General features: G+C 42.4%; 1 protein-coding gene across 2 annotated transcripts in view; it reads left to right on the top strand.

The window, feature by feature from the left end:
- Window positions 1-373: 373 nt before the first annotated feature.
- ABCC4 (ATP binding cassette subfamily C member 4 (PEL blood group)) overlaps window positions 374-26,701 on the top strand; it is a 300,550-nt gene continuing 274,222 nt past the window's right edge. For both annotated transcript variants that reach the window (XM_075852387.1, XM_075852388.1), the window contains exon 1: window positions 374-622. In XM_075852387.1, coding sequence (XP_075708502.1) covers window positions 549-622 — 74 coding nt within the window. In that variant the 5' untranslated portion in view covers window positions 374-548. The remainder of the gene's footprint in view (window positions 623-26,701) is intronic.

Below are 26,701 nucleotides of genomic sequence, written 5' to 3'. Positions count from 1 at the left end.
TAGTACGTTATGGCTTCTTCTCCTGAATGTGGAAGCTTGTAGTAGTACGTTATGGCTTCTTCTCCTGAATGTGGAAGCTTGTAGTAGTACGTTATGGCTTCTTCTCCTGAATGTGGAAGCTTGTAGTAGTACGTTATGGCTTCTTCTCCTGAATGTGGAAGCTTGTAGTAATACGTTATATTTCTGGTGTCTGGACTGACACTGCGCCTCAGGAGACACAGAACTAGCGGTTACTTTACACAACATCCCCGGCGGACAGGACCTCCACACTACCATTATGTGAGGTAATTCACCCCCCTCCCTGTGACGTGGTTCCCCCCTTAGTGGAAGATTCCGGCGAGCCATGTGCAGCTCTCCGCCTGCTGTCCAATGAATGGCCGGGTTTGCGGCGGTGGGTGGAGCCGTGTACGGCCGGGACTGAGGGAAGAAGCAGTAGGTTGCGGTGCGGGCACAGAGAGCTGCGTTGTGCCCTTTTCCCAGTCCTCCAGGTCGGGGGTCCTGATGACGACAAGGAGAGTGGAGTCTGTGGGTACAAGCAGCTGCTGAGGATGGAGCGCGCACAGAAGGAAAGTAAGACGAACCCGCTGCAGACTGCCAACTTCTGCTCTAAACTCTTCTTCTGGTAAGTAGCCGGTGCCCAGTCACCTCACACCCTGGGAAGCAACACGTGGATAGTTCCTACAAGCTGTCACAGGGCACAAACATGGTATAAGGGTACAGGACGTGTCATTACGGCAGCAGAATCCTGAGGAAGTCACATTGTACCGGCAGTAGGCGGCACAGAGCAACACCCTTTACACTGTTACCTTCCCTGCCTACCTGACAGCTTGCCACCAACATGGCAGCTCGTACACATCACCCACTTCTTGTATCCTATTGTAATATCCAATGTTCTGTGCTGACTGAGCGCTCCCTATAATCCAGAAACATGTCTGAGTAGTTTTCCTTTGTTAAAATGGATTACAATCATTCTAAAAGTAAAATGTTGTAATATCATGCCCCTTGGTCCCCTGTGGCATCGGACTGGTCATGGTGCTGACATGTCATGATTCCAGTTGAGGAATCAATATTATTTTTTATAGTTACCAGACAACAAGAGCTGTCATAGATATCCGTAGAAAATAACCCCAAAAGTTCCTAGTCAGTCCTGTTATTGTACACTAATATTCGTTTGCCGATAATGTAGGAAAAAAATGTCAAGCCTTTCATTTTGTCCTAGAAACGTTATAATGTGCAATGAAAGGGTGAGTTACTAGAGAAACCATGTGACCCATTTTGGGGCCAACAAGAGGTGCGCTTTCTAGGCAGGACCAGTGTGTCCCTCTAAGCTGATTGGTCGCCTACCCTGTCACTGATGACTTCACAGTTATAGAAATAAGGCTAATATGGATGTCATAATATAAGGGGGTCTTTCTCATTGCCACCTGTCATTAGAAAGTTCTCTTAAAGGGGTTTTCTATGTAAATCTTGACCAATCGGGAAAGTCTGTTTCGCCTGAAGGATCCATCATGTCAGCCTTCTCTATACTTACTGTTGCTTGGGAGGGCTTTGCATCAAGAGGGTGTGTAATGTTTTGTCCCCTTAATTGTAGTATTTGGGGGTCTATTTAGTTGGCCACCTGAACACTTTATCTCTCTTCCTAACGTAACAATATTTTTTCTTAAACTTGAGTCTAGTACATCAACATCCAGGTTGCGAGCTGTATGGATCGGTTTTATGACCCCCATAGAAGCGTACTGGCCCATACTGTACCTCTGATAGAGAAAAACATAGTGGCACGGCCCATTCAATATCTTATTATAAAGGGATTCTCTGCTGCAAGAGAACAATGCTATAATACAATGTTGTACTGAGGCATCGTATTGTACACGGAGTGCTTACAGCAGCACGTCCCGGCTCGTCTCTGTGTGTCGCCATACAGGCTCATTATTTCCACATAGACCACGATTTTATAAAGTGTAGTAATGTCCTGCTTTCTAACCTGACTCCAGGAAATAATGCAAGGAAATGGCCCATACACCCTTCACTTCTGGTTAGTTTTTACTTGTGGATTTTTCTGTATTGATGATATTCCCTGCGGCGTTCCAGCTCTCTGGGAACGCTATAATTTGGCCCTGTGAAGATAACCTGGTATTACAGTATATTCTGTATCATAGCTTTGGAGAGCATGCATTAACATGTCTTGGGCTCACTTGAAGCAATGTGAAATGATTGTTTCTGCACCGTTTTGTTTTCCTACTGTCTTTTATACAAACCCTAAAAGATGAATGTCATATGATCAGGACGGCTTTCTTCCTGTGCATCAGATCAGTATTGCGGGTATTTTACCATTCTTTGCAAAGCTCTCCCACAACGTACAAAGTAAAATGTTACAAAATTCTGGCTCAAATTAGGGTAAAAAGTGCCTTGTGTGCCATTCACCAATTTAATTATGTGTTTTAGACCGTTTTGAAAATGTCTATCAAAGGAGGTGTGCCCAAGAGGAGTCGTAACATAAACTAAATAGGCTTATTAATGATGTGCACCTATTTTTTTTTATGGGCCAGTCAAGAGGTGGTGTAAGAAAGGGAAAGTGTTTAATATGTCTAGCAAGGTGCAAAAAGCTAATTATCATATAGTGTACACCACTGAGATATATTTGGCCCAGTTTCTGCCTGTCTGGTTTAGTTTTTACCTGTCTAACTTTAGGACAGTATTTTTGAGTTTTTTTTAAAAAACAACTTTTTTTTTTAAAATCTAGATGGCTTAGTCCGTGTGTTTTAGTGTAACTTTGTAATTCATCTTTATTAAAAAAATGGTTTTACTTTTGGAGATACAGCTGTTCTGTATTCTCTATACAGAGAAGATGTATTCTTCACTTTACACTGATTCCGTCGGTCCCAATAATCACATCTAAGTTATAACCGTAATGTTTTTCACGTCTGCAAATACGGATCTGAAAGTACGGATGCACATCTGTAGCCGTTCGCAATTGCGGAAGCGCCCAGAGACTTCTATGGCGAGTTGGTGCTGCAGTTGTGGACAAGACTAGGACATGTTCTTTATGAGCAACTACTCCACTTTACCTTTGCACCAGTTTTGATAAATCTCACCCTAGGTCTCTTTCCCTTAAGTGCATATATAAGAGTTTGGAAGGGGGATTGGCTATTATAATGTAACAGAAGTATGCAGGGCCGGATTAAGGGTACCATGGGCACCGGGGCACTTCGCAAAGTGTGGGCCCCCTTGCCGCCCCGAAGTCTGAAGACTCCTTACTGTATTTTTCCAGACATCAGTTTAGGCGGGCACAGATCTGGCATGGTTGTAAACACACTGTAAAAATGAGCCATACAGAAGAGAGAGAGCGGAATACTGAGACCCAAAAGAGGTCAGGAGATTTAAATTGTATGTGGCTTCCAGAAAAAGAACTAGAAGTCTGTTTAAATCTACATTTACCTTCAGATAATCACATAAGCAAATTTAACAGAGAAGACCAGAAAAGATGCAAGTAGCCATAATTTTGAACAGACCAAGAATATTTAGTATGTAAACCGGTACATAACCATAGAATTCACAATAAGTGCGGTCAATTGTCAAAGGCTTTTTATATCGGACAATAGTGCAAATACCAAATAATGTAATAAAGCATTTTAGTGTCCACTTATATTTTCTAGCAGATGTTTCTATTTTATAGAACATGAAATTTGTAGCGTACATACAAAAAAGATTAAAGAGAAACTATCTTTATACTAGTTCAACTTATTGGTCTTCTCGTATAAATAGAAGCGTTGGTTGCCTAGGAACAGCAAATCACAGACTGGTGACTGACAGACTACACCTTCACCTGTGCAGACTGGCTCCAGAACACTGACGGATCTTCTGTTATATTGGCTCCCTGATCTCTATTACTTTACAACTGACCAAGCATTTGTATCTATCTGCACTCTGTATGCAATACTAACATCTTATGTATGTTAGTATACAAATCTCATGAAAGATGTATCTGGTCTTCATTTTGATCAGGCCACATATAAGTGACAGATCTATAAACCGATTTCACACACATTGTCAGTTCTAAAAAGCTTCACACCTGCTATCCGTGCAAGGATACTGTAAAAAGCCAAATAGTGCAACCATAGTACAGCCAATATACTCCGGACATGTGCTGTGCAGAATAAAGAGGACATGTTTGTTCTAGTAAATAATTGTATTCCCAATGAAATAACAATTCTGGAACATCTTTTCTTAGAACTCTGCATTGTGTTGTTCCTCTGTTTATTCCTCCTAGAAATGTATGAATAAATTGACAACTGGGTGTTACCATTCCCCTAGTCAAAAGAAAAAGTAGATCCGGAGTTTATATATAAAATATAAGTTTTACTGTATTTTCCTATTAAATTTTTTTTTACACAATATTAACCTATACATATGTCAAATAGTCATACATAGTGGATTCTTGCATTGTTTATGAAATATATCCAGAGAAATGTTTTTGATTAATTAGACAGCAATGCATACGTAGTTATTAAAAGAGTATTCCCTATGATTTAATTTGATATTTCTCTTGTACAGATGCTATTAAGGTCGGATTCACACGAGCGCGTGCGTTTTGCGCTCGCAAAAAATGCGGCCTTTTGCGCCTTCAAAAGGTACATAACCGCTCCGTGTGTCAGCAGCATATGATGCGTGGCTGCGTGATTTATGCGCAGCCGCCATCATTATGACACTCGGTTTGTATGTTTGTAAACAGAAAAGCACGTGGTGCTTTTCTGCTTTCATTCATACTTTTTACTGCTGTTGCGCGAATAACGCGCGTCACTTGGAAGTTCTTCCGTGTGCTGCGCGTGATTTTCACGCACCCATTGACTTCAATGGGTGCGTGATGTGTGAAAAACGCACAAATATAGGACATGTCGTGAGTTTTACGCAGCGGACACACGCTGCGTGAAAATCACGGACTGTCTGAACAGCCCCATTGACTAACATAGGTCTGTGCGAGGCGCGTGAAAATCACGCGCGTTGCACGGACGTATTATACGTTCGTCTGAATAAGCCCTAAGGTACATAAAGACTAGGGGTCAATAACCCCCTACCTGTTCAGATGCTAGATGTGATCTGTTATTGAGTTGATGTAAGGGGAACGGGGAAACTCTCTCAATATAGAAAAAAATCCTCCCAATGCGTTTCCTTACGACCAAACGATTCTTCAGGGGAGATGGGCCGGAACCAGCTATATCCAAATTCCGAGGGTGCTGGAACAAATCGTTATGGCTATCTGTTCAAAGTAGTGCTCTTCAGTGAGAGCATGCTTGCCGTGGCAAGAGATCGCCTATGTTAGGCTTTGAAGGTGGCGCTTGTTTGACGTCCGATGCCAGAAACGGGCGCTAACTTTGAAACGTGAGGAAGGGAGGACTTTTTCTATATTGCGAGAGGTTCCCCGGTCCCCTTACATCAACTCAATAACCGATGACATCTAGCATCTGAATGGGTAGTCTGGTATTGACACGTAGTCTTTATGTACCTTAAAGGGGTTGCCCTAGATTTAATGACTTTGTGTTAATGCTTGTAATTTATAAATGTAAATGTATTTGTAATATACTTACATTTTCAGTTTCCAGATCCTGCTGTGGGGAACTTGACGGGTGATGTAACTCTCTGCTCTGGCCGCTTTGTTGATCTTTAATTAATTTCCGGGTATACGACGTGTCACTTGTGACGTGGTGTATATCGGCTTGTTCTGTTGTAACGTGCATGCGCGGCCCCTGCTTTTATCTCGAGGACAGCAGGGACCGCGAGAACAGCAGTGACAGCGCATGCGCGTTACGGGCTGTGAAGCAGAACAAGCCGATCTACACTACGTCACAAGTCGTGTCGTATACCCGGAAATGAATTCAAGATCAACAAAGCGGCCAGAGCAGAGAGTGACGCCACCCGTCAAGTTCCCCACGGCAGGATCTGGAAACGGGGCCACTTTGGAAAATGTAAGTATATTTACATTTATAAATTACAAGCATTAACAGTCATTACATCTCGGACAACCCCTTTAATAGCATCTGTACAAGAGAAATACAAGGGAAATATCAAATTAAATCCTGGTGACTACTCCTTCTTTAATAACTACGTATGCATTGCTGTCTAATCTGACCAATCAAAAACAAATTCTCAGGATATATGCCATAAACAATGCAAGAATCCACTATGTATGACTATTTGACATATGTATTTAACATATGTATATGTTAATATTGTTTCAAATTTTTTTAATATGAAAATATAGTAAAAGTTATATTTTATATGTAAACTCCGGATCTATTTTTTCTTTATACATATACTACGGAGGATTGCAAAATTCAAGTCTGGGTGGTGGGCTCTAAACCACACCATCAGAATCCATTACCCTAGTCAAAAGGCTGTGTCCCTACACAGTCTGAGATTGAGCACTGATTGGACAGTGTCAGACTGTGTAGGGACACACCCAGAACTGTTAACATCCAGTCCAGAATTATTATTTCATTGGGAATATGATTATTTACTAAAACAGACGTCCGGAGATCTCATTGGTCCTCTTTAACCCCTTAAGGGTATGTGCACACGGTAGCAGGCTTTTACGTCTGAAATGACAGACTGTTTTCAGGAGAAAACAGCTCCGTCGTTTCAGACGTAAATGCTGCTCCTCGCATTTTGCGAGGCTTCTCTGACAGCCGTAAATTTTGAGCTGTGCTTCATTGAGTTCAATGCAGAACGGCTCAAATTACGTCTTAAAGAAGTGTCCTGCACTTCTTTTGACGAGGCTGTATTTTTACGCGTCGTCGTTTGACAGCAGTCAAACGACGACGCGTAAATGACAGGTTGTCTGCACAGTACGTCGGCAAACCCATTCAAATGAATGGGCAGATGTTTGCAGACGTATTGTAGCCTCGTAATACGCCTCGTAATACGCCTCGTTTACGTCTGAAAATAGGTCGTGTGAACCCAGCCTAAGGACGCAGCCTAGTTTTGGCCTTAAGGCTCAGAGCCCATTTTTCAAATCTGACAGATTTCACTTTACGTGGTAATAACGTCGGAATGCTTAAACCTATCCAAGCGATTCTGAGATTGTTTTCTCGTGACACATTGGGCTTCATGTTCGTGGTAAAATTTGGTCGATATATTCAGTGTTTATTGGTGAAAAATTGCAACATTTTGAGAAAATGTATACAAAATAGCATTTTTCAGAATTTAAATGCATCTGCTTGTAAAACAGACGGTTATACCACCCAAAATAGTTACTAGTTCACATTTCCCATATGTCTACTTTAGATTGGCATCGTTTTTTGAACATTCTTTTATTTTTCTTGGCCGTTACAAGGCTTAGAACATAAACAGCAATTTCTCATATTTTAAAGAAAATTTCAAAAGCCTTTTTTTTAAGGTACTTCTTCAGTTCTGAAGTGGCTTTGAGGGGCCTATGTATTATAAACCCTGATAATACACCCCATTATAAAAACTAGACCCCTCGTAGTATTCAAAACAGCATTTAGAAAGTTTTTTTAACCCTTCAGGAATTTCACAAGAATTAAAGCAAAGTGGAGGTGAAATTTGCGAATTTCATTTTTCTTGCTGAATTTCAATTTTATAAAAAAACTATTTCTGTAACACAGAAGGTTTTACCAGAGAAATGCTACTAAATATGTATTGTCCAGATTCTGCAGTTTTTAGAAATATCCCACATGTGGCTCTAGTGCGCTGGTGGGCTAAAACACAAGCCCCAGAAGCAAAGAAGCACCTAGTGCATTTTGAGGCCTCTTTTTTATTAGAATATATTTTAGGCAGCATGCCAGGTTTGAAGAGGTGTTGAGGTGCCAAAACAGTAGGAATCCCAAAATAGTGACCCCATTTTGGAAACTACACCCCTCAAGGAATTCATTTATGGTTGTTACCATTTTGACTGCACAGTTTTTTCACAGCACCTATTTTAATTGGGCTGTGAAATTAAAGAAATTAAATTTTTCCCAATAAGATGTCATTTATGATCAAAATTTCCTATTTTCACAGGGAACAAAATACCCCATTTTGTTGCCCAATTTGTCCTTAGTGCGGCAATACCCCATTTGTGGTGATAAACTGCCGTTTGGGCCCATGGGAGGGCTCAGAATGAAAGGAGTGCTATGTGTTTGTTGGAGTCCAGATTTTGCTGGATTGGTTTTCGGGTGCCATGTCGCATTTGCAGAGCCCCAGAGGTATCAAAGCAATGGAAACCCACCAGAAGTGACCCCATTTTGGAAACTGCACCCCTCAAGGAATTCATTTAGACACCATAGTTTCTTCACAGAACTATTTGAATTGGGCTGGGAATTAAAACAAAATTTATTTTTTCCAATAATATGTAGTTTTGGCTGCAAATTTCTTATTTTCACAAGAAATAAAATACCCCATTCTGTTGCCCAATTTGTCCTGAATGCAGCAATACCCCATTTGTGGTGATAAACTGCCGTTTGGGCCCATGTGAGCGCTCAGAACGAAAGGACCATCATTTGGCCTACTGGGGATTTTATGGTGCAAAGTCATGTATGCAGAAGCCCCTGAGGTACCAGTACAGTTGAAACCCGCAAGAAGTGACCCCGTTTTAGAAACTACACCCTTAAGGCATTCATCTAGAGGTGTAGTGAGCATTTTGACCGGAGACATACAACCCATAAACTGTAATGTGGGTTCTTACGGGTATGGCAATACCCTCAATGTGGCTGTTAACAGCTGCCTGGGCACACAGCAGGGCTCAGAAGGGAAAGATAAGGGGGCATAAGCTGTGCGGAGTGCATCAGGGTAAGTAAAATTGGGGTAAGTTATAAACCAAGGGATGTATGATAAATTTTAAAACCCTTTCATACAGAGCTCTGGTTTTTCGGGACACGTGTCACATTGATATGTGTCCTCCCTTATCCCCCTCTTATAGCAGACTTTGCACCTCTTTTGACTTTTTCCCTTCTTGCCAGTTTGGGGAACTTCTCCTGGAAAGTGTTGCCCTGGTACAATGCGTGTGGCCTCGCTTCCAGAAGTACTGGGTGCCCCCCTCCCCCTTCCTGGTCCCTAAAGATTAGGTTCTTGATAACCACCTCTTGAAATTCCAGGAAAGTTCCCCTCAGGCCTGTACATCGACGTAGCACGTACACATTGTACAATGCCATCTGTATGAGGTGCCCGGCCAGCTTCTTATACCACACCGCATGGCGCTGTAGGGCTTCAGGACTTGATCTCACAACCCTCCCATGTACCTATTGTAGTCCAGGATGCAGTCTGGTTTGGGGTCTCTGTACTGGTACCTTGTCCTGGTACATGGGTACTGGTGTGACATCTCTCTTGTCTTGTACTTAACACACAATATGTTGCTGCTAGAATGTGCCCTGCGCTCACCCCTTCTTGTTTGCCCTGCAGAGTCTTAGGGAGGCCTCTCAGGTTTCTTCTAGCAGTGCCGCATGCCACAGGACTGGAAGCGAGGCAGTTGAAGAGTGGGAAGCTGGTATAAAAACTATCCAGGTAGAGGTGGTGACCCTGGTCCAGCTGTGGGTGCACCAAATCCCACACAATCTTTGCATTAACTCCCAGTAAGGGGGGGGGGGCATTATGGGGGTTGAATACTGGACTCCTTCCCTTTTTATATCCTAAATTTGTAGGTGTACCCTGATGCACTCTCACACAGCTTATACATCTTCACGCCATACCTTGCCCTCTTACCCGGCAGGTACTCGCAGAATTGAAGCCTCCCTTTAAAATCTACCAAGGACTCATCAATAGAAATACACTTCTCGGGGTTGAATGCTTGGGAAAACCGGGCACTGAAACGGTCTAATAGGGGTCTCCGTTTATACAAACGGTCAAAACTGGGGTAATCTCGGGATGGGCACGGCTCATTATCAGTATAATGTAAGAAGCGAAGTATTGCCTAATTTATTTATTTTTTTAGGTTTTAGTTCAGTTCTGAAGTTGCTTTGAGGGGCCTATATATTAGAAACCCCTATCAAACACCCCATTTTAGAAATTAGACCCCTCAAAGTATTCACAACAGCATTTAGAAAGTTTATGAACCCTTTAGGTGTTTCACAGGAATTTAGAGCAAAGTAGAGGTGAAATTTACATTTTGTTTTTTTTTGTCAGAAAATCCTCTTTATACCATTTTTTTTCTAACCAAAAGGTTTTACCAGAGAAACGCAACTTAATACTTATTGCCCAGATTCTGCAGTTTTGATAAATATCCCACATGTGGCCCTAGTGCGGTAATGGACTGAAGCACCGGCCTCCGAAGCAAAGGAGCACCCAGTGGATTTTGAGGCCTCCTTTTTATTAGGCACCATGTCCGGTTTGAAGAGGTCTTGTGCCAAAACAGTGGAAAACCCCAAAAAGTGACCTTTTGGAAACTAGACCCCTTGAGGAAATCATTGCAGTTTTCTTGGGGTGCATGTGACTTTTTGATCAGTTTTTATTCTATTTTTAAGTGGCGTGGTGACTAAAAAACAGCAATTCTACTATTGTTTTTTTAGTCTATTTTTTTTACAGCGTGCACCGTGCGCTATAAATGACATATTCACTTTATTTTGCGGGGCGATACGATTACGGCGATACCAGATGTTTATCGTTTTTTTTTTTATGTCATATCGCGTTTGCACAATAAAATACTTTTTGTAAAAAATCATTTACTCTTTGTGTTACCTTATTCTAAGAGCCAGAACTTTTTTATTTTTCCATCAAGAAAGCCGTGCGAGGACTTATTTTTTGCGTAACGAACTGTAGTTTCGATCAGTACCATTTTTAGATACATGCGACTTTTTGGTCTCTTTTTATTCCATTTTTTTGGGAGGTGAAGTGACCAAACAATTGTGATTCTGGTACGGTTTATTATGATTTTCTTTTACGGCGTTCACCGCGCGGGATAAATAACAAAATAATTTTGTAGTTCAGGCCGTTACGGACGCGGCGATACCAATTATGTATAGTTTATTTGTTTATATATTTTTATTAATGATAAAGGACTGATAAGGGAAAAAGGGGGATTTTTACTTTTTCTTACTTGTAAAACTTTTATTTTCTTATTTTTACACATCTTTTTTTACTTTATTACTTTGTCCCACTAGGGGACTTGAGGGCAGGAGGTCATGATCGTTATTCTAATACACTGCACTACATGCGTAGTGCAGTGTATTAGAAATGTCAGCTACTCACTGACAGCAAGCATAGTGGGTCGTGACTTTGTCAGAACCCACTAGGCTTCCGTCGATGGCAGAGCCGGACGCCATTGTTTGGTGTCCGGTCGCAATCGCCAGCCGCTATCGCTTAGCATGCTGGCGATTGTAGCTTAACCCCTAAAAAGCCGTGATCACTATTGAACACGGCTTTTCAGGGGTTAATCAGCGGGGACACAGTGATCGGTCCCCGCTGTAGGAGCTGTGGCAGCTGCTGTACGAGACAGCAGCTGTCATAGCTCCTGTATGTGTCGGGAGGACGGCCGAAATGGGCGTTACTCCCGCGACGTACTATTCCGTCGCTGAGCGCGAACGTATTGGTTAGCGCGACGGAATAGTACTTTGCTGAGCGCGAAGGGGTTAACCCCTTCCCTCCGCAGCCCTTTTTCAGATTTTCATTTTAGTTTTTTTTCCTCCCCACCTTCCAAAAGCCATAACTTTTTTTTTCATTTTTCCATCGATCTAGTCCTATAAGGGCTTAATTTTTGCGGGACGAGTTGTAGTTTTTCGTAGCACCATTTATTGTGCCATATAATGTTCAAGCAAACGGGAAAAAATTATTTGTGGGGTAGAAAAAAAATGCATAATGTACTGGGAATTAGAAAAAAAATAATTTAAAACTACATATTCACCTTATTCTACAGGTTAATACGATTTATATGTTTTACCACTTCTTTTAAAAATAAAAATTATTTGCTAAAAAAAAAAAATTGTTGTGTCACCATATTCTGAGAGCCATAACTTTTTTTTTATTTTTCCATTAAATTAGAGGTGTGAAAGCTTCCTTTTTTTGGAGAGCTAAGGTGACCAATAAACCGCAATTTGCATGGTTTATTTATTACATTTTATTTATTTTTTTCGGTCATTCATAGAGTGGGTTAAATAACACTATATTGTGACTATTACAGACGTGGTGATACCAGTTATGTTAACTTTTTATTTTTTTTAACATTGCTTTAGGGGAAAAATGGGAAAAGGTTTTTTTTTTTTAACTTTTTCAAATTTTATTTTGTTTTGGAACATTATAAAAAATCTTTATTGAAACCTTTTTTTTTATTTTTTATTAGTCCCCATAGGCGACTTGAAGCAGGGATGGTTGGATCGCTTGCATGATATACTAATGTATTGTAGTATATCGCGATTCTGACAGTCTCTTTGAAGCCCTGCCAGAGGAGTACAAAGATGGCAGACCTGGGGGCCTTTATTAGGTCCGCTGTAATTGGCCGATTGTACCACGGGGGGCGCGCAATGTTGTGTTTGAGGGTGTTCCCCATGATTCTGGCAATTTTAAATGCCGCAGTCGCAATTGACCGTGGCATTTAAGGTGTTAAACGGGCGGAATCATCAAAGTGATCTTTGATTCTGCCCGTTGCAGTGAGGTGTCGGCTGTGTAACACAGCTGTGACTGTCACCCACGGTGTATGGAGCAAGACTGAGCCCGTTCCATACTTCTCCTTAACGGCTGCCGCGTACCTGTACGTGACAAGTTGTAAAGGGTTAATAGATCTGGGATGGAATATAAATGTAAACAAGTCAAATATAACACCGTCCAACAGATGCATTTTTTGGGAATCCTTTTAGACTCCTCCAAACAATTGTTTTTTTTCTCCCTCAGGGAAAGATGCAGCCTTTGATAGAGAGGGTCTCGGGCCTCTTTTTGGATCACTTAACTTCTTTCAGAAGGGCTATGTCTGTCCTGGGTCTTCTAACCACCTATATCCCGGCCATAATGTGGGCGCAGTTCAGGTCCAGACCTCTACAGAAGCACATATTGGAGAAGTGGAACAAGAGCAAATTCTCCCTAGATCACTCCCTACACCTTTCCTCTATAGCCAGACCATCTCTCAGGTGGTGGATTAAGGTAGAAAATCCTCAGAAAGGGTGTTTCATGGGAAATGTTTCCAACCCTGAACATTACAACAGATGCTAGTCCTTGGGGCTGGGGAGCCAATGGCAAATCCTTCTGCCTTCAGGGTCAGTGGGATCCTCAAACCTCCATAAAATCTTCCAACTACAGGGAGCTGGAGGCAGTACTTCAGGCTATAAAAGGCACCATTCCTATACTTTCAGGAAAGAGGGTAAAACAATTTTCAGACAACACGACTACAGTAATGTACAAGATCAGGACTTCTGATGTATTTAGCCACAGAGATTTTTTTCCCTAGCCAGGCTGCATTTATTGTCTTTTTCAGCTGTCCATCTAAGGGGAAGGCACAATCGGGTAGCAGACTTTTTGAGCAGAAGACAGTTGCTACAATCAAAATAGCCCCTAAACCAGGAGGTCTTCCAGATGATTGTGGCCAGATCTGTTCGCTACCAGGGAGAACAGGAAAGTGCCCAGATTTTTCTCCATAGACCCCAGGGAATATCCGGTAGCTGTAGATGCTCTCTCTCAGTGTTGGAGACAGGAACAGGGTTATGCCTCCCCCCTTTGTCTAAGGGCTTATTCAGACGAACGTATAATACGTCCTTGCTATGCGCGTGATTTTCACGCGCCTTGCATGGACCTATGTTAATCAATGGGGCCGTTCAGACAGTCCATGATTTTCACGCAGCGTATGTCCGCTGCGTAAAACTCACGACATGTCCTATATTTGCCCGTTTTTCGCGCTTCACGCACCCATTGAAGTCAATGGGTGCGTGAAAACCACGCATGTCACACGGAAGCACTTCCGTGCGAACAGCGTGATTCGCGCAACAGCTGTCAAACTCACTTTATTATTTTTTTATCACTTTTTATTCCATTTTTCGTCAAGCAAGGTGACCAAAAACCATCAATTCTGACAATGTTTTTATTTATTTTTTTACGTCTTTCACCCTGGGCTATAAATGACCATTTTACTTTCTGCGGGTCGATACGATTACGGCAATACCATATGTATATCGTTATTTTTACATTTTGCAGCGTTTGCGCAATAAAACAACTTCTTTATAAAAGAAACTATTTTTTTGTGTCCCCATATTCTGAGAGCCATAACTTTTTTATTTTTCTGTCAAAAAAGCTGTGTAAGGGCTTGTTTTTTGCGGGACGGGATGTAGTTTGTATTGGTACCATTTTTTTTTTTACGTGTTCATTTTTTACCCCCTATAATAAAAGACTTATAGGACAAAAAGCAGTTCTTGTTTGTCACTTAACTTTTATTTTGACACTTTTTTTTTTTTTTTTTTTTTTTTTTTTTTACTTTCTTTACTTGTCCCACTAGGAGACACTTAGACTTGCAGCTCTGATTGCTGCTGGAATACATTACACTACACACGTAGTGTAATGTATTCCAACTGTCATTGTGACGTGACAGTCCGGCTGGTCCTCATAGGCTTCTGTACATGGAAGCCATAGTCTGGCGTCCGGTTGCCATGGGTCCCATCGCCAGCCCCCGTGATTTCACGTGGGGGCTGCCAATCTCCGCTAAAATCCTTAGATGTGGCGATTGGAATCGACCGCCGCATCGAAGGGGTTAACTGCCGAAATCAGCGGCGATGGGCCGCTGATCGGCAACAGGGAATGCAGGGTAGACGCCCTGCACAGTTAACCGCCGCTGCGGTGTAGCGCCGCGCGGCGGTTAACTGTCAAAACACAGACGTAACTGCACGTCGAGGTGCGCAAAGTTACTGCTCACCTCGACGTGCATTAACGTCAAGGTGCGGGAAGGGGTTAAAGATCAGGGAAGACAGGGCCTCGGTAATCTTAATTTCTCCATTTAGTCCAAAAAGACCATGGTTCACATGGTTGAGGAAGCTGTCCTTAGCCCAACCATGGATTCTTCCAGACAGACCAGATCTCCTGTCCCAGGGCCCAGTAGTTCATCCCAACGTCACCAAGCTGCATCTTACAGCATGGAGACTGAGTGGATAATCCTCAGAAACTGTGATCTCTACTTTATTGGCAAGTAGGAAACCGGTTACCTCTAAAATATATTTAAGGGTCTGGAAAACCTTCCTTACCTTTACAGGAATTGATATAGATCCATTAACAGATCCAGATATGCCCCTGATATTAGACTTTTTCTCCAGGCAGGGCTAGACAAGAATCTCAAGCCTAGTACATTAAAAGGTACAGATTTCTGCCCTAATCTCCTTCTATGATTCCAGGTTAGCAGAACATCCCTGGATCAGAAGGTTCCTGCTTGTGGCCTCTCTGATGCTTAAACTTAGTTCTTACTGCCATGATGGGTTCATCCTTTGAACCTTTAGACTCCCTGTCTATAAAATTTCTCACTCTAAGGCTTTATTCAGACGAACGGGAAAAATGTCCGTGCAACGCGCGTGATTTTGACGCGCGTTGCACGGACCTGTATTAGTCTATGGGGCCGTTCAGACATGTCGTGACTTTTTTTTCTTTCAGCGGACTCACGCTGAGTAAAAATCACGGACATGTCCGTTCTTTGGGCCTTTTTCGCGCATCACGCACCCATTTAAGTCAATGGGTGCGTGAAAACTATGCATGTCGCACGGAAGCACTTCCGTGCGAACAGCGTGATTCGTGTAACAGCTGTCAAAAGGATGAATGAAAACGGAAAAGCACCACGTGCACGCAAAAAACGTGGCATTTTGCCTTCGCAAAAGGGACACTTGACAGCTCCGTGTGGCAGCAGCATATGATGCGCGGCTGCGTGCTTTTCGCGCAGCCGCCATCATTATGACACTCCATTTGGATGTTTGTAAACAGAAAAGCACGTGGTGCTTTTCTGTTTTCATTCATCCTTTTGACAGCTGTTGCGCGAATCACGCTGTTCGCACGGAAGTGCTTCCGTGCGACATGCGTGGTTTTCACGCACCCATTGACTTCAATGGGTGCGTGATGTGCGAAAAACGCTCAAAGAACGGATATGTCGTGACTTTTACTCAGCGGACCAACGCTGCGTAAAAATCACGCACATGTCTGCACGGCTCCATAGACTAATATAGGTCTGTGCGACACGCGTGAAAATCACGCTCGTTGCACGGACGTATATATCCCGTTTGTCTGAATAAGCCCTAAAGGGTATGTTCACATGCAAACTCAAACATCTGAAAATACGGAGCTGGTTTCAAGGGAAAACAGCTCCTGATTTTCCGAAGTTTTTTTTTTTAAGCCATGTTTGGAGGCGTTCTGATTTTTCGGGCGTTTACGGCCCGAAAAACGTCCGAAAATAGGCCATGTGAACATACCCTAAAGATGACCTTTTTACTAGCTGTTACTACTGCCCGAAGAGTAAGCGAAATTCAAGCCCTCTCGGCCTTCCCTCCTTACACTTTGGTGTTGGAGGATAGGGTAATTATGAAGACCTTACCAGGTTTCTTGCCAAAGGTAATTTTCCCATTTCATCAAGACTTCCCTCCTTTTGGGACTCCCCAAAAAATCTAAAGGAGCAGTAGTTTCATTGTTTTAGACGTGAGGAGGTGTTTAGCCCACCACCTAGAGGTCACAAAGGACTGGAGGTCTTCAGAGAATCTCTTTATTTTTTTCCAGGGTCCATATAGAGGTTCGGCAGCTAGCAGACCGACAATAGCACGGATTAAACCGGCGATACACTTAGCCTACATGGGCCAGAACATTAATCCCCCAGAATTCTTTGGAGCTCATTCCACTAGAGCTGTATCTACTTATTGGGCAGAAAGAGCCAACGCATCTCTAGACCAGATTTGCAGGGTGGCTACATGGCGTTCAGTCCACACCTTTATTAAACATTCTAGGTTGCAGTTGCCTTCAGCTACTGACCCGGCGTTTGGTAGGGAAGTTCTACAAGCTGTGGTCCCACCCTAAAAACTGGGATTCTATGTTACATCTCCAGGGGTGCTGTCATAGGTGAAAGGGTAAAAGATTGATTACTTACCGGTAATCGTTTTTTCAGGAACATATGACCGCACCCCTCCTAGTCGCGCCCCCCCCCCCTCTTCAGTAAAATTCCTTAGAATCTTGTAAACAGGATATATATGACTAGAAATATATATTTATGGTGTGGGGTCGCTTTTCACTAAGGTGGGGCAAAAAAAAAAGTGTGCTTGTATATATACTAGGGCTGTCACGATACCAGAATTTGGACTTCAATACCGATACTTTGTGTAGTATTGCGATTTCGATACCAAAACGATATTTTGCCAACAGTGATAAAAAAAAAAAAAAGTTCTTCCATTTTCTGATGAGGCACGAGGTGTGATGAATTTAACCTCCATGTGCCTCACATTAATAGTAATTAACCCCATCATGTACCTTAAATTACTATTAATGTGAGGCACAAGGAGGTCAAATTCATCACACCTCGTGCCCCACAATAGGTGAAAGAAAGCCGTTTTTTATTTTATTTTTTTACGGCTTGCACATCATAAATGATGCAAAAAAATTGTTGTGCAGGTGATTATGGCCGTGCCAATACCTAATGTGTATATTTTATGTATTGAGACTTATTTTAAGGCTTATTGTAAAAAAGGCGTAATTTGTTTTAAATGTAATATTACTTTAAGTTTTTACTTTATTTTTAAACTTTTAATATACTGGTATATTGGCTATATGCCAATATATTAGCCTGTGTACAGAAATAACGGTATTGAACCGCTTGGGGATGCACAGTATCGAAAGAGTATCGCAGTTTCGATGCACCGTGCATCCCTAATGTATATGCACGTATGTGTGTATATTTAGATAAAAGATAACTAATTTTCATCCTGAGTTCTTTCTAAAGACTGGGTGTGTGGAGAGGTGTGTCCTTTTTTATATCATCAGGCTTCCGGTCCTGCGAATGGGATGTCTCTCCATGGGTGCTGTCATAGGTTCATGAAAAACTGATTACCAGTAAGCAATCGTTTTTTTTTGTTTTGGTCTTTTGGTCTATTCAGGGAGAGCAGGATTACAATAAAAGGTAACACCTTTATTATGAAGCTGGAGGCAGAAAACCCCAAATCACACCGTGGACTATTTGTGATGGACCTCGCTGGCCTCCTTCCGCTCCCTCCCCTCTCTGCACATGTCAGAGCATGCCCACAACACTCACATATAAGTCAGTTCCTTATGTCTAGGTGCCTGCTGTAAATCAAATCTCTGGAACTATTACAGCTTAGCTCGTGTATGTTTCAATATAGATTTTAATTAGTAAAAAATAAATAAGGTGATAAATTACTTCTATAGTGGTTGTCCAAATATAACAGCACCTGTTTATGTGCCCTGTTCCAGGCCCTCGCTATTAGCTGGAGTGAAGAACCACTGCAAACAGTGGCTTGTGCCCTGAAAGTTCTCCCAGAATCAAAGATTATACTTCAAAGAAGTATAAATTATTTACCTCCAACATTGCGAAGTGTGATGTTCCTCAAGCTAAGGCCTAATTCACACCAGCGTGTTCGGGCCGTGATATACGGTCCGTGTGTCGGCTGCATTTCCCGGACCAAACACACTGCAGGGAGCCAGGCTCCTAGTTATCTATGATGCTAGGTGTCACTGCCTTGCTGCAGGACAACTGTCCCGTACTGAAATCATGTTTTCAGTACCGGACAGTAGTTCCACAGAGAGGCAGGGACACCTAGCGTCATAGATAATTATGATGCTAGGAGCCTGGCTCCCTGCAGTGTGTTCGGTCTGGGAAATGCGGCCGACACACGGACCGTATATCACGGCCCGAACATGCTCGTGTGAATCTGGCCTAAGAGCATGTACATCATGTATAAATGCTAGTGTGATGATCACATTGTTCATATTAGTCACATCATTCATCAGGGGTTTTATCTCAAAATGTAGAGCAATGTGATCCATGTGAATATCTGTAGTGTTGCAGGCACACCTGATGAGAGAACTAGTTCCTGATATTTTTATATAAAATGTTAAAATGATGTTGGAAAGCTGACTAACATTCTACTATTCACTGAAGTCAATCACTGTGTTTACTTCCTCTTCTTATTGATTTGTCCCTGCTAGTGTTCACACATTTAGGGAAGACGGTAACTAATTCATGCAGCTAGACCTCATGTAATCGTTCCATGACAACAGATTTTTGTGGGAAAAACGCCAAAGTAATCAGGAAAAATTGATGTGTGTTTTGCTCGCTTTCATTGTGGGTGGCTGGATATTTACATTGTGTGGATTAGGTCTCATTAGGGCTGGGCAATTAATCGAAAAAATACCGAAATTCAGTGCAATTAATCAACGTCGTCTTGCGCATTTCGTTTTTTTTTTTTTCAATTATTTTCCCCGGTTTAAACTGGATGCGCATCTTCAGGACGTAGATACAGTTGAATGCAATGGTAGAGCAGGGGACTGTAAGGTCTCTGCTCTACCATTCACTATGTATCGCTGGACGCAAGGCAGTGACGTCATCGCGCCTTTCTGCGCTTAGCTGCACAGACCGGTGGAGCAGATTGATCTCCTACACTCGTCGTTGGAAGGGGGTTAAATGAGTATTGGGGCTTATTCAGACGAATGGGATATACGTCCGTGCAACGCGCGTGATTTTCTCGCGCGTCGCACGGACCTATATTAGTCTATGGGGCCGTGCAGACAGTTGCGTGATTTTTACGCAGTGTGAGTCCGCTGCGAAAAACTCACGACATGTCCGTTCTTTGTGCGTATTTCACACATCACGCACCCATTGCAGTCAATGGCTGCGTGAAAATCACACTAAGCACTTCCGTGGAACACGCGTGATTCGCGCAACAGCTGTAAAACTATGAATGAAAACAGAAAAGCTTCACGTGCTTTTCTATTTACAAACATCCAAACGGAGTGTCATAATGATGGCGGCTGCGCGAAAATCACACAGCCGCGCATCATACGGGGCGGACACACAGAGCTGTTAAGTACCTTTTGCGCAGCATTTAATGCGCGCGCAAAACGCACACGCTTGTGTGAATCCGGCCTTCGTACTAGTCCTTCTCAATGAATTAGAATATCATCAAAAAATGTATTTCCGTAATGCAATACAAAAAGTGAAACATATATTCTATAGATTCATTACACACAGAGTGATCTATTTCCAGGATCTTTTTTATGTTAATGTTGACGATTATGGCTAACCGTTAATGAAAACACAAAATTTAGTGTCTCAGAAAATGTTCAAAAATTATTTTTAACACCGAAATGTCGGGAAAAGTATGTACAGTATATGCCCTCAATACTTGGTCGGGGCTCTTTTCCATGAATTACTGCATCAATGCGGCGTGGCATGGTGGTGATCAGCCTGTGGCACTGGTGAGGTGTTACGGAAGCCCAGGTTGCTTTGATAGTGGCCCTCAGCTCGTCTGCATTGTTGGGTCTGGTGTCTCATTTTCCGCTTGACAATACCCTATAGATTCTCTATGGGATTTAGGTCAGGCGAGTTTGCTGGCCAATCAAGCACAGTGATACTGTGGTTATTACACCAGGTATTGGTGCTTTTGGCAGTGTGGGCAGGTGCCAAGTCCTGCTGGAAAATGAAATCTGCATCTCCATAAAGCTTGTCAGCAGAGCGAAGCATGAAGTGCTCGAAAATGTCCTGGTAGACGGCTGCGCTGACTCTGGACTTGATATAACACAGTGGACCAACACCAGCAGATGACATGGCTCCCCAACCCATCACTGAGTGTGGAAACTTCACACTGGATCACAAGCAACTCGGATTGATGCCTCCCCACTCTTCCTACAGACTATGGGACCTTGATATCCCAATGAAATGCAAAATTTACTTTCATCTGAAAACCGGACTTTGGACACCGAGCACCAGTGTTGGTCCACTGTGTTTTATATCACGTATATTTTCAGTTTTCCTTTTCATGATTAGAAACGTACTGTTCAGTAACCAGCTGGAAAGTAATTAAGAGGTCAGATCTGGGCTAAGCCATTCACACGCCTAAAATTCTATCCTCAAATAAGTTTATGCATCTTTTTTAATCCTAGTTTACCTTCAAGTTCTGTAACACACACTCTGGAAATGGAGCCTTCTTACCAAATCTACATATTTTAGTTTATTATTTTATTGATTTTTCTGTTCCATATTATGCAGCACCAGGTACAAAAAATGCATTCACATAGGTTGTTGGCTTGGAAAATCTCAGAAACCTAACGTATATCCATGTGTGATTGTCCTGGTCTGATATGTACATATACAGACCTATATTCAAGTTATCTATAGTATTTCCTAGATGTTGGTATACTGGTACGTCCTTCGTAAATATTTGATATAATTTCCAGTTTCATCTAGTAAAAGTGACGGAATACACCATGCAAAATTGATACTGTTATGCTTAGTGCATTGCCTGAGTGACTGGTGCAAAACTTTTGAATTTAAAGTTTTTTTTTTTTTCATGACAGACTTTTTATGACCTATCCACAGACAAATGTCTGATAGGCACGCACAGATCCCAGAGTTGAGAACTTAATCTATCTCTAATAGGGTTCGCCTGTTCCTGCCTGGTGAAGCAGCCATTAGCCACTGCATCCAGGCGGTAAAGGTGTAGCGGTAGAATTCCAGAAACAGCCAAGCTTTCTGAACTATGCTTTTTCTGCTACTTGGGAGCTGTGGACACAGCGAGCTCATCTGTCTCTAATCCTGACCACCTTCACCGTCTTGATGGGACGGCTAGTGGCCACCTCACCAGGTTGGGACGGGGTGTTCTCTAAATAGGTGCGTGTCTTAAATCTGGGACCCGAATCAATCCGACATTTATGGCACATCCTGTGGATATCCCATAAATGTATGTCGTGAGACAATCCCTTAAAGCGTTGTTTAAATCCCTGTCACACACCTCCCCTTCAGGCCCTGCACTAGGCATAACACAGTGTACCAGATTTACCTGGAGCATTCATGTAACCCCTTAATGGTCGCCAATGCGTGTTTTCACGGTGGCCATTCAGGGTACTTATACCACAGCGCCGTGAAAAGGCGGCGCTGGGACATAAGCAGAGTGTCCTGAGCCAGCTACAGTGGGTGTCTGCTGTGTAAAGACAGCCGGTCACCTTATCTAGCGGGCGGGGTCAAAATCCGCATAGATCCCACCCCTTAACCTCTTAGACACTGTCAATAGCGACCCCAGCATCTAAGTGCTTTTCGAGGGAGGGTGCTCCCTCTCCCCATCTGCACACCCGCATAGCAATCCCAGGGTCCTGATGGTTTTTATGGAAGTCGGGGGCCTAACCAAGGGCCCCAGGCCTGCTTTTAGTCAATGCGTATTATGCCCTGCCAAAGGCATGGCCTAAGGCCTTATTCACACGACCGGGTCCAAGTGTCGTCCAATAAAATCGGACGTTTTTCCTGTCCGGCTTGCATCTGTTTTGCATCCGTTCCGATTCTGTTCCGGGCTGGGCATATCTGGACAGTGACATCAGGAGCAACTCCTGAAGTGGAATCCCCATGTGGCCGGTGATTCCACTTCAGGAAAAGCCCCTGTCGTGTCTGTCCATTTATGGACACTGAACGTTACTGGCTTCTCCTGGTGTGGAATCCCCGGTCACAAAGTGTTCGAGGACTCCGCTTCAGGAGTTTCCCCTGATGTCACTGTCCATATAGGAGGCTACACTTAAGTATTTTTAAAAAATATTAGAAATTGATATATCCTCATTCCTTTTGCTAGTGTGTGTGTGTGTGTGTGTGTGTGTGTGTATATATATATATATATATCCAGCAGAAAAGACAGCAGCACTCCAACACAGTCAAATTGATATGTAAACAGGTGACCGCAAGTAGTCCAGATCTAGAGACTATATTGATACCCCAAAGTAATAAATCTTGCAGCACTACGATAGAATAGATGAAAAACTGTTTTTTTTTATTTTTCTTCAAGCCAACATAGAAAGAGTGCGATGTTTCAGTCCAACATTAGGACTTTTTTTTTTTTCAAGCATGGTGATACATACACAATCCAAGGTTTATACTAGCGGTTCTATGTCGCAACTCTAGTCCGTAACTTCTCTAGTCCGTTGCGGGGAGGAAGGACCGGAAGATCACGCACAATGAAGTGTTCATTGCGCTGTTCCTGTGCAAGTCCGAAGCAAGCGCAGAGGAGGGGCTGGAAGTTGCGGCTCGTTCAGGTATGGAACGCTTCCATGGACGAGGCAGGTGTGACGGCGACGGATAGCGGATCTTTTATATGGGGGCGTGGCTTGCCAGAACTGGCGATACAGGGATGAAGACCTCATATTAGTAAGTGTCTTGTGTTGCAACAAGACACCATTTAACAGCATTTAATAGTAAACTGGCCAACCCCTTTTAAGACTCCTTTTTTTTCCATTATCCCCCCAAATAAGTTAATAAAAGTTAATCACTAAATTATATGTACCAAAATGGTGCTATTTATTAAAAGTCCTGCAATAAACAAGTCCTTATACATTTATGTCGACTGAGAAATAAAAAGGTTCTAGCTCTTTGAATGCGACGATGGAAAAACAAAAACAATTGGTTGGTCATTAAGGCCTAATGTAGGCTGGCCACTAAGGGGTTAATGGTTAACCAGCGCTTTTTCACCTATAATATAACACTCGTTATGAGCCTTGGGTTAAAATCCCCAAGGGATCTACATAAAACAATTAGTAGCACTCATTTCCAGCAGACTTGTTTCCTTTCCATGAAAGATCTATTGGCCACACAATGGGACAGCATGCCGATACTTACTGTTAGAAGCATGGCCAATGTCATTTGTAACATTCTTGTGCTTTGATATGAACTTGGTCTTTTTAAAGGAATTTCTGATATCTACGTAATATTCCAGTCTTATCTGACACTGTTTTGACTGGTTCATATTTAATCTTTGTTTTGGATTAAAATAATACTTGAGTTAATTATTTCCCAGAGCTTTTTCCTTAAAGCTTTGCTCTCAGTATTTAAATGTTTTGTTTTTTTCTGTGTGGCGTCGCTGTGGGTTCGTACTCTACCACTATGGGCCCATGTGTAGGTACCCAAAAATGTAACTACCCTCAAGTAGTAATGTGTATCTCAGAGACTAATAACGTATCTTTCACTATGGTGTCCGTTACCGCAGATTTGTCAGCTGTCAAAGTGAAGTCGGATGTGGTTTCCTGACTGTAAATAATTATATACAATCTGTGCCGTCAGCCTTGCTGGTCCTGTTCTTTTATTTATTTTATTTTTTTCTAAGGTATCCTTTTATACCCCATCCAGTGTTTTCAGAGCTGATATTTTTACCATGAATAACCTCCACTTATTTATTAGGCTTCGTTCACATCTGTGATGAATACCGTAGTATTGTTTCCATCAAAACGACGGAACCCCTGCACAACGGAGACAAACGGAAACCATTGGCACCGGATCCGTCACCATTGAAATGAATGGTGATGGAAACGGAAACCTACGGTTTCAGTTTGTCAGTCAGGGCTCTGTTCCGACAGGAAGCTACAATGGATCGGAGTCCTGACACAGATGTGAACATGGCCTTAGTCTTATAAACCACATCTTTCTTACTGTCTAAATATTAAGTTTCTGTTGATATATAAAACCAGTGTATTTGATGGTAAAAACACAACAGTAGATCAAAAACCTGCGTCAAACAAGTGAATGAACATATTCCCAGTGTTTTTCTTTAAAGTTTTTTTTATATTTTGTAACTTTGTTACATATTTATTTCATGTAACATTAGCATTGTGGTAGAAGCACACAAGTATACTGTACCTTTTGGATTCTGCCTCTTACCTCCCATTGCAATAATTTGACTTCTTATTAAAAGTATAAATATTTAGTTTTGACGTTTGATAGCAAAATAAAATTGCAAGAATGTAAATGTATGAAAGGCTTTATTTATGCCTGAGGCTTGGGTTTGTGTACTTTTGTCGAGCATCCAGTTTAACATAGACCGACTGGGTTGGAGGAAGTTGAGAATACTGTTGTCCATCCTTCATCTAGACTTCTGGATGGGGCTACACATAAAGCAACATTCAATCACGAAGTATCAGAAAGTAGCTGTCACAATTTGACTTCTATTACTCCATCGGGGGGAAATTGCATGCGAATTTGCTGCTATTGCAGAATTCCCATTAATGTCTGAAATTTAGTTAGAGTTTGGCACGTAGCACCAGTCTAAAGTCACGTTTTTGGTGCAGATTTTGCACGAAAATTCCACAATAAGGTACAGTATATGTGAAATAAGGTTTGGAAAAACTTCATTCACACAAATTGGTCTTTCCACACTCAATTTGAGAACAAGTGGTAACATTTTGACAGCTTGAGATCCTATTGTTCCCTAGTGGCACCAGGGAGATCATAGCATCACTAAAGTTGGTACCAGTGTCAAAATCCTAGCACTGCTAGTAAACATTTGGGACAAAGCCATACTACACATAGATATAACTTTAATGGGCATTTTCCCTTTTAATATTGAGCATGGCTCAAAGCCACCTTTGAAAGCCATGACCTACAGAAGGTTGGGGACCTCTGCTCTTAGGGGTATCTGTGCTATCTAGTTTCCAATAGCCTTTAGTGCCCTCCCTAGGAATAGAGCAGCCACGTCTAGTTTTCAACATCGTGGCTGCTGTATGTGTAATGAGCAACTGTGGCTTCCACACGTTACAGAAAGACAGGTTGTGTGTCTGAGAGCATGTGTATCTGACAGGACATGCAGAAATGCTCGCTCTTCACACATGGAAATCTTAAACGTATAAACCAAACCTGCTCATAGTCTATAATCAGCCCAACGTATGCCAAGTGTCCTTTTTTCATATGTACCTGCGGCACCGTATTGGGAAGCATAGTTGACTACGCGTTTTCAATACAAAATAATCCCGCTAAAACATTATACCGTGTGGTATACATTTCTTACACTGGCCGGTGATCATCCGGCTATAAATTCAGCATCTACATTAGGAGATTTTTTGGTGTATATGCTGAGCGTGCATCACAAGCATGGTCTGAACAAAGCCTAAGGCCCCCTTCACACGGCCGTGCCCGTAATCCTGGCCGGTGATTATGGGAAAGGACGGCTGCGGACAGTCACCTGGATTTGCCGGCCATGCCCTCATTATAAAGTATGGGAGCACGGTCTGTAAAATCAAAAATAGGATGTCCTTTTTTTTGCTGGTAATTTCTCCGGCCCGGATACCTTCCCGTAAATATATGGGAAGGTGTCCATGGGCATTAGGAATGAATGGGTCCGTACAGAAGCATGTATGGGGGGTGATGGGCACAAGGGATTATTTGACTATGGTCAGAAATCTGGTACGGTCAGGCCACCTAGACCGTTTCATGGCTAACAACATAGCTCACACTATAAACGTGCAGAAATTTCACTGCGAATACTCTAAATAAACCAAATCCATCACATACTACTTCTACATAGCGCACATGCTCAGGATATTCAAATGTCTGCGCCAGTGGCTGACTTATAGCGCAACAAGCTCTATTTTTCAGCAGTTCTCAGTAGCTTTTTGCACACACCACTGTACAATTAGCGTATATTCAGATGGCACAGTCGAATTGTGGTTGATTACCGCGATTATTGCAAAATGTCTGAATAAACCCTTAGACAACAAGAGGCAACATTCTGATTGGGAGGCAAATGAAGGTAGTTCAAGCTGAATCTTCGCTTTGAAACGATTTCTGCCCTGAGTACTACACTCCTCTGTGTAA

Source organism: Rhinoderma darwinii, chromosome 2, assembly GCF_050947455.1.
Source record: "Rhinoderma darwinii isolate aRhiDar2 chromosome 2, aRhiDar2.hap1, whole genome shotgun sequence".
Classification (NCBI taxonomy): Eukaryota; Metazoa; Chordata; class Amphibia; order Anura; family Rhinodermatidae; genus Rhinoderma; species Rhinoderma darwinii.
The sequence above is the reverse complement of the archived record's forward strand: the minus strand, read 5'-3'. Positions and strand labels throughout refer to the sequence as shown.